Source organism: Cajanus cajan, chromosome 1, assembly GCF_000230855.2.
Source record: "Cajanus cajan strain Asha chromosome 1, NIPB_CcT2T_4, whole genome shotgun sequence".
Taxonomy (NCBI): Eukaryota; Viridiplantae; Streptophyta; class Magnoliopsida; order Fabales; family Fabaceae; genus Cajanus; species Cajanus cajan.
In genome coordinates this window covers 15,001-29,864 of record NC_138517.1, presented here as the reverse complement: position 1 = coordinate 29,864, position 14,864 = coordinate 15,001, and the positions used below count along the sequence as shown (strand labels likewise).

General features: G+C 30.9%; 1 protein-coding gene across 12 annotated transcripts; it reads right to left on the bottom strand.

The window, feature by feature from the left end:
- Nucleotides 1-473: 473 nt before the first annotated feature.
- LOC109793994 (uncharacterized) lies at nt 474-12,486 on the bottom strand. Of its 12 annotated transcripts, XR_014432725.1 has the most exons (12): nt 8,582-12,474; nt 8,429-8,479; nt 8,217-8,315; nt 5,677-5,750; nt 5,427-5,516; nt 4,156-4,220; nt 3,861-3,881; nt 3,651-3,764; nt 2,400-2,507; nt 1,954-2,051; nt 1,323-1,868; nt 489-999 (listed from the first exon to the last, which is right to left on the bottom strand). XR_014432725.1 is itself a non-coding variant. In XM_083071882.1 (9 exons), exons 5-8 carry the CDS (start codon nt 5,438-5,440, stop codon nt 1,837-1,839), a joined length of 258 nt encoding a protein of 85 aa, XP_082928008.1. In that variant the 5' UTR covers nt 5,441-5,516; nt 5,677-5,750; nt 8,217-8,315; nt 8,429-8,479; nt 8,582-12,486; the 3' UTR covers nt 474-999; nt 1,323-1,836. The 12 variants fall into 12 exon arrangements, 1 of the variants encoding a protein (XP_082928008.1); XR_014432722.1 differs by lacking the exon at nt 3,861-3,881 and having other exon boundaries at nt 487-999; nt 5,427-5,590; nt 8,582-12,476; XR_014432724.1 differs by lacking the exon at nt 3,861-3,881 and having other exon boundaries at nt 490-999; nt 4,168-4,220; nt 8,582-12,473.
- Nucleotides 12,487-14,864: the final 2,378 nt, after the last annotated feature.

The window sequence follows — 14,864 nt, the reverse complement described above, 5'->3', positions numbered from 1 at the left end:
TCAAGAATATTGGTAGTGTTCCCAAACTGAAGGGCTGCCACCTGTGAACACAAAAATGACAGATACACGCACATAGAAAGACATACAAAACACAACATGCACACAGAAGGACTCAAAGGCAAACAAAGGCACACAACACAAAGTACAGACACAGAGCACACAGAAATGAGCACGAAGAGCACACAAACACAGGGACACGCACAGGGACATAAACTAAGCTGTTGATATAAGAAAAAAATAGGACAGAAAACATAGGAAGAAAACATAACCTGAACTCCAGGACGAGTCTCATGCAAAAGCTCAAGAAACTTATTCACAACAGCTTTTAGAAACGTCCAATGAGCTCTTAAAAACTGAGGATACTGTCCCACAACATACCTGCCAACAGAAGCAATGACATATTATTAAACAGAGGTATAACATCATTTAACATCGAACAAATCAATACAAAAACATCCCTTACATGATATTACGTGCAATAACAACTTTGTTATCTTTTCCCGTTGTGGTTTCACTGAGATATAACACATCCCAAATGACCATGACAAAAAGTTTGTATTCCTGCCACATAAACATGATGTGAGTAATAATTGTTTCAAAAAAAATCGCTACCAAAAGATAAACAAAGATACCTGTCGTCTTCTCAATTTTTTTTTTTAATTTTCCAAAAACGAAGGAGTTGGGTTCTTCGGGCCTATATCTTCTCTAGTGTGCCTTTTATTAAAACAAAATACAGTCACCTACAAAATAAATTTTTAGCTAGATTTTAGATATATTTTTATATGCATTAGTTATGTATACTATCATTTATCACACTTTGAAAACACATAAATCATAATCATAACATAAGAAATAGACAACCATAAGACATGAATGTCAACATTATCATACCTTAAAATCCCCGGTATCATCTACATATGGGACGTTGATAAGACATTCAAGACCTAAAAGCAAAGCAGATGTATTCTCTTTACTGGATTCCAAAATTCAAATGTGAACCTGCATAAACAGAAGAGTATCACCACACCAATAAAGATGTTAACAGACTTGAACACTAATCAAGCAAACTAAAAAATTATGAGCAAAAAACAGAGGAAGAGGTGCTACACAGATGTGAAGAAAAAAACTAATTGACATGTCAATTCAGTATATAGAAATATGGGTTCATTCTCAAACATGTCACACGCATGATATGGTACACATACACAAAGCGTAAAAAATCCCAAAACTATGTCACATTATTTCAATTGATCCCATGACATTTCATGAACATATACTTGCAACATACAATCACAGATAGACATAAAGCCGAGAAAACAAACCTGCCTTGCAAAACGAGGTGAAGAACAGTGCAAAATTCTACATGATACCCTAAACAAGGGGGAAATTTTGTCAGAGATGCTTCACAAGTAACTAAATAGTATGTCCGGATTCAATTTTGCCATAATACAGAGACTTACTTGTTCCTCACTTGAACCATATGAATATGCCTCAAGAATATTGGTAGTGTTCCCACACTGAAGGGCTGCCACCTGTGAACACAAAAATGACAGATACACGCACATAGAAAGACATACAAAACACAACATGCACACACAAGGACTCAAAGGCAAACAAAGGCACACAACACAAAGTACAGACACAGAGCACACAGAAATGAGCACGCAGAGCACACAAACACAGGGACACGCACAAGGACATAAACTAAGCTGTTGATATAAGAAAAAATAGGAGAGAAAACATAGGAAGAAAACATAACCTGAACTCCAGGTCGAGTCTCATGCAAAAGCTCAAGAAACTTATTCACAACAGCTTTTAGAAACGTCCAATGAGCTCTTAAAAACTGAGAATATTGTCCCACAACATACCTGCCAACAGAAGCAATGACATATTATTAAACAGAAGTATAACATCATTTAACATCGATCAAATCATTACAAAAACATCCCTTACATGATATTACGTGCAATAACAACTTTGTTATATTTTCCCGTTGTGATTTCACAGAGATATAATACATTCCAAATGACCATGACAAAAAATATGTATTCCTGCCACATAAACATGATGTGAGTAATAATTGTTTAAAAAAAAAATCGCAACCAAAAGATAAACAAAGATACCTGTCGTGTTCTCAATTTTGTTTTTTTAAAATTTTCCAAAAACAAAGGAGTTGGGTTCTTCGAGCCTATATCTTCTCTAGTGTGCCTTTTATTAAAACAAAATTGAATTACCTATAAAATAAATTATTAACTGGATTTTAGTTATATTTTTATATGTATTAGTTATGTATACCATCATTCATCACACTTTAAAAACACAAGTTTCAGCAATCATAAATCATAATCATAACATAAGAAATAGACAACCATAAGACATGAATGTCAACATTATCGTACTTTAAAATCCTCGGTATCATCTACATATGAGATGTTGATAAGATATTCAAGACCCAAAAGCAAAGCAGATGTATTCTCTTTACTGGATTCCAGAATTCAAATGTGAACCTGGATAAATAGAAGGGTATCATCACACCAATAAAAATGTTAATACACATGAACACTAATTAAGCAAACTGAAAAAATATGAGCAAAAAATATACGACGGGTATCACCACACCAATAAATATGTTAACAGACTGACTTTTCATAAAAGCTTTATAATTTTTTTACCAATAAAAATTACAATAATAATTTTAAAGTTCAAACTCCATATCATACATATATAATTGTAATCTCTCACCATTAAATAGACCCTAGTAATTTAGAAGCACTCTTATTTAATTATTCTTTATGCTATAAGTTGATACGAGAACAATTTATTTAAGCTTTTAAAAAAATGATTATAAAATTATTATTTATTTCTTAAAAGATTGAAAATTGCATATTTCTAAAATAATCAATTAAGACAAACATAAAGAAAAATATTTATTTTATTAATAAAAAATTAAATATAATAAATGGATCATTAATATATATAGAGAGAAAAAATTAGAATATAATAAACTCTATACTGTCGGCTTGTAATAATTTGGAAAACAGAAACAAAAAAGGCATGATCTTTTCTATAAATTTTTCATTTTAAAAAATAATTTATTCCAGTGAATGATTATATTGGGTTAAACATATCAATTTAATTCAAGTTCAAAATTTAAAATTTAAATTTATATGTAATGAAACAAGTTTAAACTACCCACTAATTAGCTAAACCAAAATATCTACATGTTATACTCTATTACAAATAAGAAGAAAAACATAATAGCACAATAAAATTAAAAAAAAAACATAAACTAATTCTTTGTCTCACACCGGGTTAAACTTTTTGGCAAAGGATTATTTCTCACTATAATTACACCTAGGAATACATTTCTAAGAATTACCAAAATAATCTTTTCATAGATCTTATAGATAAAAAAAATTAGAAACATGTAATTTTCCATTATGTGATTTGAAGATAGATAATTTTATTTACTGATGTAGCTTGATTTGATATATCCTCTAATATTTAAATTAAAAATTATTTAAATAAAGATATTTTTAATAATTATTATTTAATAATAATATGAAAAGAATAAAAGTTTAAAGTTATAAAGGAAAGAAAAATAGAAGTTTTATTGCAATCAAAAAGCTTAAAATTAAAAGAAAGATTACCTTGTAGATATCATCCGTATCTGAAATGGTGTAATGATTTTAATATTCCCACACAGTTGTCTTGAGATTGTCTTTATATGCCTCAAAAATGTGTCCATGATTGAAATTCCAAAGCTGAAATCAAATTCAAGTGCAAAAGGTAAGGCAAAAACTATCTTAAAATTATCTTCATGTGCAAAAGTGAAACTATCCCAAAATCTTAAAATTCACCGATCTCCTAAGACCCTCCACCTACATATAACAAAAAACAAAAAAAAAAATTCAAGAATTGCAAAATGCAAACTTCTCTCCCGCAACATGTGAGAGAATGAGTAAGAATCATAAAATAGTACAATTTAATTTCTGTTGTTTAAAAATCTAATAAGTAGTTGAAGTCAATCAAAATAACAGTTATTCGTGCATAATACTTGTAAAAATAAATTCGCTTATGCATCGTGAATCAGACACAATCAAAGACTGTTTGTAAGATAGCACTGAACCAAAGGAAATAAGGAAAATCCTTAACAAATCGCAATACACGAAGTCTTGCCATCTTCACCGCGACAATTTCACAAGTATCATACTTCTTCACTGCAACAAAAATAAAAATAAAAAATGAATGATAAATTTTTTATTGATGGCAACAATCTGAAAGGTCATGTTTAAGATTATTTATACATAAGGAGTTAATTTTCATAAACCATATGTGATTGGTTAACATTATTTACTTAAATCTAATATTGATGTTTTAATTTATTGTTTTCAGAATAAGGGATAAACAAATTGCACTTGAGAAAACGACAGTAAATGGCCAGGGGCTGTAAATCTCTCCTACAACATGTTAGAGAATGAGTAGGCTTCATAAAATAGCAAAGTTTAATTTCAGTAGTTTAAAAACCTAATAAATAGTTGTAGTCAATCAAAATAACTTAGTTATTCATGTGTAGTAATTATAAAATTAAATTCCCGAATGCAACTTCATTCAAAGTGAACATTCATCCTTCCTTGTGAATAGACCTAGAATAAAACATAAAAATATGTCAGCAAATAAATTTTGAAGACTCTAAACCTGTAGAATCCGAGCCCATCTTCAACTAGGTGCAGAAAAAAAAAATATTTATTATATTAAAAAAAAATTTTACATTAAATAAATGGAGCATTAATATATGTAAAGAAAAATAATTTATTTTGGGTCAGTTTCTTATACATGCTAAAAGAATATAATGAACTTCACATATGTTGTCAACTTTTAATTATTTTCAAACGGAAAGTAAGGCATGATCTTTTCTATAAGTTTCAATTTAAAAAATAATTTATTATAGTTACAATGATCATATTGGGTTAAAATGTCAATTTAATTCAAAATTTAAAATTTAAATCTATATCTTATTGAACAAGTTTAAGCAAACAATTAACTAGCTCATCCAATATCGTTACATGTACACTATCTACATGTTATACTTTATTGCAAACAAAAAAAGGGAATAGCACAATAATATATAAAAAAATCATAAACTTATTCTTTGTCTCTCTCTTTTTGGCAGAGAATTTATCTCTCACTTTATAATTAGAAACATAACTTCCCTTTATGTTGTTTGAAGATAGATGTTTTTATTTAGTGATGTAATCTGATTTGCTATATCCATTAACATTTAAATTTAAAAAAATATTTGAATAAAAATAATTTTAGCAATTTTTATTTAGTTAATAATAATATGAAAAGATTAAAATTCTAAAAGCTATAGAGGAAATAAAAATAGAAAATTTATTGCAATCAAAAGCTTAAAATGAAACTACCTTGTATATATCATCCGTGTTTGCAATGGTGCAGTGACTTTTAGCTTCACATTCACAATTATCTTCAAAGACCTCAACAGATCTCTAACACTGCATGAGCACAATATCAAGGATTTATGTTGTATTATAAAAAAGTATTAACTATTTTATAATACAACATAATCCTATCCATGACACTAGCTAAAGATTTAAATGAGCATAGGAAATGCAATTTAAAAAAAAGGGACATTATATTAGGGGATAAAAACACCTTGGTTGAACAAATTCGCTATCTTAAGCTTTCACTTGTGCTTGCTCTTTAGATCAACTGCATCGATCTATCACCTAGCATTAAACAATATACATACAATAACATAGGATCATTATTATATAAATAATTTTAATAACATATAAATAAAATTGATAATGGCATTTTACATGAAAGCATGCAACTTAAGTAACCTATTTCACTACTATAAAGAATAATACCACAACAAGATACACATAACTGATAATGAAGGAAGCAATAAACCCTTCAAAACAAGAGTTCGTGTCTTCTAAAATTCTGTTTAACATGTGCAATCCTTCACTACTATTTACTATCTAGATAGTATAACTAAATTTGTTTTGTTTTGTTGGAGATGAACCCTCTCCCTTTCAAAAATATAAACAAATACAACAAAAGAATATCTCTCAAAAAATAAACAAATAGAACAAAAGAATATTGAGATGGAAATAAGATTTAGTGCTGTGTGATTATGTATGCACTCATAAAGGGTGGAAATTTCAATGTGGCTTTTGGTAGAGTACCATGACCAACAACAAAAAACAAAAATGAATAAAGATGCTTAAGGAGATAATATAAGTTTAATCTGTCATTTATTACTATCTTGATTTTGCTAAAGGGATGCCTGATAGGAAAGTCAAGAGCATTATGATCATTATGAAGATCATTACTTCCATAGTAGTTGCAAGAAATCCATTAAATTACATTTGAGACATTAAATTACAAGAAATGACCGGTTGAAATTCCTTTCTTCAAAGAAAATGTATTGATTATTACTTTTGATTAGATTGATACCCAATATCAACGAATCACTAAAGGTATGTAACCGATCCTCATCAGAAACTTCAAAATATTAACATCAAAATATGATGTGTCAAGAGAACAAAAAAATAACTTTGTTTTTGGGGGAATTAGGAGGCATTGAAGTAAAAATTTCCATGGGCTTTCATGACTTTTTCCTTCTTTTGTTTTCAAGAAAACTTCACTGCAATAAAATCAAATTATGCGAGGAAATAATTTTAGAGCATGCATAGATATGGTTTTGACAAAGGAAAGCAAAGAGAAGCTGAAGACGTTTTCTGAATTCACCAACACTAGACATGTAAATGAAGTCTTCAAAGCAGCAAAATACAAAAGCAAAAATAAAATTAACTCCACAAAACCAGGTCGCAAAATAAAAAGCTGGGAATGCAAACAAACTAAATTTAATATTTAACATGCCATTGGATAATTGATATATCACAAGAGCTGAAGAATAGAGTACATAGGAAACCACAACTGAAACAGAGACAAGAAAGAAATTAGCTATATTCTTATAAAGAAATAAAATAATAGGGATCAAAATGATCATCCCTTGAAGATTAAAAAGATAGCAGTTGTAGATCCTTGGCTTTAAGTAAAGGAATAATATAAAAAGAAGTCAAGACAAACAAAAGCATTATGAAGAGCATAGAGTGAAATTTATTGATCCCAGGTCACACATGGAGTGGCCAACACTAAAAACAACAACAGTATAGTAGATATTTGAGTAGCCATTATACAGAAAGTCTAGATAGAAGGTAAATAATATATCAATTTATATTAGACAAATAAAAGGTCATGTATGTCTATAATAGGATGAGAAAAAATCCTCTAATATAATAGCCCGATGTTTCCCAAGAGCATAACCAATTGTACAAGCCTACCTTAGTTTGTTTATCATGTATTTAAGGTGAAGATGCTCAAGATTCAAGTATGTGAGGTCAAGGATTTAGCCAAAGTCAAAAAATAATGTACATCTCAAAGCCTCAACACCTATCCAGTATAATTGAGTAAAGCCTCCCGGAATTTCAATACTTCTATATCCTAGTGGCTCCGTTGAATAAACTTCATTTAGTTCTCGTTCACCATGTTTAGTCAAAATTATACAGGAGATCACATAATACAAAACAATGTTTGAAATCTGGATAGCGGTGAGTAGCTGAACCTCGGAATCATATCATATTCTACGATACGAATCACGAATTGTGCAATACTTATTACAATGCTAGAGACATAGAACCCCCACCACTAAGAGTTGCAGCTACAATGAAAATGAAAAATAGCAAACAGGAAAGTTACGATTTTGGTCTATGTTTTTATGTTTCTGGTCATAGCTGATTAAGAATCAACAAATTCGAGTGAATGAAATGTGGCAATTTTCTTCTTTAAACTTTTCTTTCATGATTCTTTTTGAATTTGATACATAGTTATACCTATCTGATTCCCAGCCATCGAAAGGAAAGATGGATTGCATTTATAGTATGTGTTATTTCATCTTCACCAGAAATTACTGATACCAATTTCAGCAACAGACCAGATTCACATATCAATATTCACTCTAGCCTCACAAGACTTGGTCATTTAAACTAATTTACTCAGCTTGGCCTAAAGAAGCTAAGAGAGTTTGCTCATCATGGCCAATTCACAACATTGTCTAGATAACAAGACCAAAAACATAGAGAAGCAAGCCCAAGGAACATGATAATAACAATTACGATTTGAACCTGTAGCAATCAGATTATATATTGAAATCCATAGTCGGTTGATTGAAAGAAGTGTCTTGATATAATTCTTTTTACTCTCTTGAGAGTCTCCTTCAGATTCTTGTACACATTTAAGAAATATAGATAAAGTAACAGCAAAATTAGCAACATTCAAAACTATATAAAAAATTCTTTTTCTTTCTCTTATAGGACATAGATCATGCATACGCAACCTTTATTTGGGGTTTGAGAACTCACTGAACGGTGGAGAAAATTTCGATTGCCTTCAGAAGAAAAGAACAGAACGTGTAGTGAGAATGCAAAAGTGGAACATGAAATCGAAAATGTGAAAGCGGAAAGTGAAATTGAGAATGAGAAAGGCTTACCCAACACTCTTGTCATTCTTGGGCAATTTTAATGGGTGGAAATGGAAACCATGATTGCACACGGGACTAGCAGAACAGGTGTTAATAAAAGAAAATAAGCTGAGAATGAATAATAGAAAACCCATGAGAAAGAGTTGGCAAAAGTGAGTTTGTTTAGAAATTAGAAGTGAGAGAGAAAGCGATTAGAGAGTGATTTGGTGAGGAAAAGCAGGGTTAAGGAGTTTTTGGGTTGTGAGTCTGACGACATCGGCTCATGGTCAAAACGTGGCTTCGAGTAGCTGATTTAGTTTGAGAAAACATAACCAAGGAATAGGATTGCCCATGGTTCTACCAAAAGCTTAAACGTTGGGTAAGGTGAGGTGAGCCATTTATGCAGTCTCATACATCGTCGTTCAATTCAGTTTACAAACAAATAAAATTAGGTTCATTTATTTTTATTTTTCCCTCCTAAAATTACATTTTTATTTTTATTTTTATTTTTATTTAATCTTCAATTTCCACTCTCCAGATTATAAAAATATTATTTTTAACATGTATTGGTTTAAAAGAATAATTATCATAAAATTCTTAAATAAAATATATAGAGACAGAGTAAATAATAATAGATATTTAAATATTGTAACAATTTATAATATATAAAAAATGACGACAGGCAAGAATGATATATTTTTCTAGTTTTTAATAAGTTTGTGTGTCAATAAGCATTGGTTACTTTCTTATACATATTAATTTATTATATAATACTAAATTTTAAAAAAGCTAAAATAATATTTTTAACTTTTAATTTTATTGTCACAATTTTAAATTTATTTTAATTTTCTCATTTGATGTTTTTATATTTCTAATTTAAAGTTAATTTTTCATTTGTTAGGATAACTAAAACTGTAAAATGTTTTGTAGTTAATTATTGTCTTAAATCCACTTTTAGTTCTATAGTTTTTTTTTTTTTTTTTGAAATTCAAAATTTTAACTCATATCATTAAGAATATCATAAATGATATAATTTGGGATGTGAAAAAAATTACAAAGATTTGCACTTTCTATTGCTGCTTTAGCAAGCTTATGAGTAACAATATTGGCAAATATAGGGGAGAAACTCACATGAGAGTTTGGGGGGTTAACCATGATAGGCTTACATTGGTCAATAAGGCAACCAAATTCAGTTATGTCAACAGAGTGATGATTGGAGAAATAGGAAGGGATGCGATTACAATCGATTTCGAAAATAATGTCCTCCAGGTTCTGGTTATGGGTCCAGTTGATAGCATGAAGAAGAGCAAAGGCTTTACTAACGTGGGGTTCCAAACAACCTTTGATAGTGGTTGAACGAGCTCTAATAAAGGCACCTTGATGGTCTCTAATGCAGATGCCTATTCTAGTAAGTCCTTCCATTGGAAAAGAGTGAGTGACAATGTTGCACTTAAATGACCCTTGGGGAGGAGGAGACCACCACTGTCTGGTTTGGGTTTTAGTGCGCTGGACCAGGTCGATTCTATTAGCAGTGGCCCAATCATGAAGCATGGAGGAGGCACGAAGATTGATCTCGTTTGGGTTCCAAGGAGTGTTACTCCAATGCAAAGCATTCCGGCTGTGCCACGTGCTCCAGAGAATCATGGAAAATTTTGCAGCAGCTTGAGGGGTCCAATACTGTAAAATATGAGATATGAGGTTAAAGACACCATCAGAAGAGTTGATCAAATTTAAGATACAAGAGTGAAGATTACTTCCCTACCAGCACAACTTGGCTGATGGACAACTAAAGAAAGTGTGCCAGGTGTTTTCGATATCAATATTACATCGGAAACATGTACTTGGGCAACGAATGCCTTTCTTTTGAAGGTTTGGCCGCGTGGGAAGGATGTCTCGCATCAATCTCCATATGAAATGCTTAATTTTGTGGGGAATGCGTAGATTCCAAATGTTTTTCCATGGACCAGGAACATTGAGATTACCCATGGAGAGGCAATGCTAGAGATAACCTTTATAAGCAGAGCGAACAGTGTAAGAACCCAAGGAATTCCATTTCCAAATAGTTTCTATAATTTTATAAATGTGTGATTTTAGTCTCTATAATTATAATTTTTTTTAAAGCAAACTTGATCCTTTTAGTTTTCAAAATTAACCATCCAATAACAAACCATAAAAGGTAAATAAAAAATATTAACATACTTGTGAATTAAAATTTATAATCTCTTAAAATATTTTTTTTAATTTTTAAAACCATTATTATTTTTATGTGACTAGGTAACTGCCAGTAACATTCACATGCATATTAATATTTTTAATTTAATTTTGGATGACATGTTAATAAATAAATTAATATTGTTTAATTTTGAAATCTATAAGAGTAAAATTTGGAATAAATGAAACTATAAGAATCAAAAATGAATTTAAGCATTAATTATTTTACTATACTGGAATTAAGTTTTATTAAATATTTATTTATTATTTTATTATTAAAAATATAAAATAATATATTATTTAACTAAAATATATCTACAGTGATAAATTTGAATGTATTCATAAATAATGAAGTATGTATACAGAAAAAACTTAAATCATGTAAAAAAAAAGTTAGTATATGCAAGAATTTTAAATAAGGCGTGATTGGTTTATCATTATTAATGTGGTTAGTCAAGGACTATTAGCAAATTTAATAGTGATTTTTGAATCATTCAATTTTTTCACCTTTTATTTTGGATTTAAAAATATTATTTTGCATATTCTCTCCCTTTATTGACAATCATCCGTGGCCCATACAAGTCATCTCTCACACCCTTCTACCCTGAAAAAATGAATAAGGATTTTGATTAAAATGTAATTTAGAAATAAAAGGTATATATATATATATATGATAAATAAATAATATAATAAAATAAAAATTGCTAAACATAAATTCATAGTAAAAGGGTTCACAAATCTCTCAACAAAACTCTTTAAAATAAAAGAAAATATAACTAAACAATATATAAAAAGTGTCTTGTTATGATTCTTTTTACTCTCTTAAAAGTCTTTTCCAGATTCTTGTACACATTTAAAAATAAAGATAAAGTAAGAACAAAAATTAACAACATTCATAACTATATAAAAAATTCTTTTTCTTTCTCTTCCAGGATACCCATCACACATATAACAAGGAAAATAAAATCAAAACAAACATAATTTTTAGTAAGCTATAACTTTAACCAAAAGATATATTTCTACTAGATACATTATTCTGACTCTCTATGTTTAACTCAACCAAAATTGATGGAAAATAAGTGAATAACCCAAATGCATGACATTCAAAATTGATGGTTGTAACACCCTGATTTTCACAGATTATACGAAGGCTCAAAGCCCAATAAAGATGATTTAGTAGCCCAGAACGAGTCATTTTCAAACTGGAACGACCCATTCCAAACTACAAAAATGGCCTATAACCTATGATGCACGGATACGATATGCGTATCAGATACAATACGTATCCGATACGACGATACGTCAAGTTTTGAAAATATAGGATATGATACGTTTAGGATACATATTAAAAAAAAATTAATATATATAAAATAGTAATTGCAAATAAATATCATTCAAAAATCAAGATTAAGAATACATTTCTTGCTTTTTAATTTTTAAACATTACTAAAAAATTATAAATCATTTTTTATTGTCAAGAAATAGGAATAGTATCAATTTCATCCCCTCCTTGACCATCATCTGTAAACAAGACAGCTTCCATTTCTGGTTCATCAAGAGATAATGATGTAACTTCAAGATTTTAAACACCAACAAAGCTACCCCATGCATCTCCACCAATGTCCCACACTCTAGTACTCCATTGCGTATATTCTTCACTTTTCCTAGACAAGAGTCGCAAATTAGTATGTACATAAACCAAGTCTTCTGCTGTTTTAGGATTCAACTTATTTCTTTTCAGGGAGTGAATGAAGGAATAAGTACTCCAATTCCTTTCGCAAAAAGATGAAGAACTAGGTTGTACAAGAAGTTTTAAAGAAAGCTTTTGAAGAAGAGGGACAGAAGAACCATGCATTACCCACCAAGATTTAGCATCTAATGTCCATTTATCTTCAATTGAGTAAAAATAAGCAAAATTATGAGCTTTTGATGAAAAATCAGCATATTCTAGAGAAACTTTTCTTCTTTCTTCAGTTGTTGTGAAAAGTTTTTTTAAACATTTATTTCTTTCCATAGAAATTTCTTCATCCTCATGTGGAGAAATTCTATTTGGAGCCTCTTGAAGCCATTCATCACTGTAGTACCTATGAATAAATAAAAAAAGTTAATAAATAAAAAAATTTAGTAACTATCAAATTATTTATAAATAAATAAATATATATATATATATATATATATATATATATATATTTAATAGGCTAATTTTACCTAGGATTCAAAAAGTGAGCCATGTAATGGAGATGGGTGCAACTCTTAGTCCACCTATCAATTAGTATAGAATAAACAACTTCAGAAAATGTTGATGTATCATTTAACTTTTTTCCTTCATATCTATATATAGACGTCTTTACTTTTTCTATCATATTATCCCACATCTCATAAACCAAATGAAGTGTGGGACTATCTGTGTCACAAGCCCTAAGCATACTATAAACAGGCTCGGTGAAATTAAGAATATATGTAATTTTGACCCACCACACATCATTCAAAATAAATTCTTTTGCAGCTTGGGCCTTACCCACATCATCTTCTCTATAAGAGTTCTATTCTTCACTAATAACCATCGATTGCAAAACACCTTTCCAAAGTTTAAATCTCTTTAACATCACTAGAATAGATGTGTAACAGCCCGATTTTCACAGATTGTTTGAGGGCCCAAAGGCCCATATAGGGTGATTTAGTAGCCCAGAACGGGCCGTTCCCAAATTGGAACGGGTCATTCCAAACTACTAAAACGAGAGTGATTTTGTAGTTCAAAACGGACCGTTCTCAAACTGGAACGGGCCGTTCTAAAATATAAAAATTGTCTACAAATTTTAGATGGGAACGGGGCGTTCCAAATCACCAAAAATGCCTATAACCCTAATTGAGAACGGGTTGTTCCAGATTAGGGATGGCAACGGGGCGGGGCGGGTACGGGTTTTATGGTACCCGTCCCCGTCCCCGCGAGTCAAATCGATCCCCGTCCCCGTCCCCGTACCCGCCGGGTATGTGGTTTTCATCCCCATCCCCGTCCCCGTCGGGTATCGGGTATACCCGTACCCGTACCCGTACTCGTCAATTTTTTTATTTTTTATTTTATGTAAAAAAAATAATATTTTTAAATTATTTTTTTTATTATATTATAATTATAATTAAGTTATTTTTCTATCTCATATTATAATAAATAATCACACATAAAAAATATTAAATTTTTTTTAATATAATTAAATTAAAAGTGAGTATTAAATTAAAAATGGAAACGGGGACGGGTACGGGTACGGGTACGGGGCGGGTAAGTACATACCCGTACCCGTACCCGTACCCAATTTAATATATCGGGTTTTACCCGTACCCGTACTCGTACCCGGTCAAACCAGGTATTCCCCGTCAAAGTCGGGACGGGTTCGGGTATTACCCGCGGGTACGGGTATATTTGCCATCCCTATTCCAGATATGGCCGTTATGAGTTAAGTGAAATCCTAGAACAGGTCGTTCTGGTTTGAGAACAGGCCGTTCTGGATGTGAATTTTACACATGTCATCAGAGTCTAGAACGGGCCATTCCGGATTTGAAACGGGTCATTCCAGCGAGGCTTGATGCCTATAGAGAGCTCTAGCACTCCCAAAAGGCACACCTTTTAGTTATGACTTCTTTCAATTCTAACTCCTTTCTTCTACATTCTCTTCATTTCCTTCTACACTCTTTGAAGATCGAGGGGCACTCAGAGGAGGAGACCAAGGAGATCTCTATTTTAGTTTCAGCTACTGTTTATCCAGGTACGGGGGAAAAGGGGAGATTTATATGTAGAGTTACATGAGGATATTGGGTAGAGAAAAAGTCCCTTAGAATTATGGGTAATTTTATAATTATTTCTATTTGAAGAATTGATGATCTAATTAGATTTTGTATGTGTTGAGGATTAGAAATATATATTTAATTTGTAAGAATGATGATCCGGGAGAGATAACGAAATAGTAGAAAAGTGCCTGTGAGTTAGGTTTTAGGAAAAAAATTGGGGGTTTTACTGTTTGATTTAATATTGTATTAAATTGGTGAATTAATCAGGGTTCAGGGTTCGGGGTTCGGGGTTCGAGGTTCGGGGTTCGAGGTTCAGGGTTCA

Bases quoted from the DNA above. Each gene is read 5' to 3' on its own strand.
- LOC109793994 (XM_083071882.1), bottom strand. The intron at 2,052-3,650 runs GTAATCTTTCTT...TTTATGTGGCAG, and splicing joins ATACGGATGATATCTACAAG to GAATACATATTTTTTGTCAT. The intron at 1,869-1,953 runs GTAAGGGATGTT...TTCTGTTGGCAG, and splicing joins GTTATTGCACGTAATATCAT to GTATGTTGTGGGACAATATT.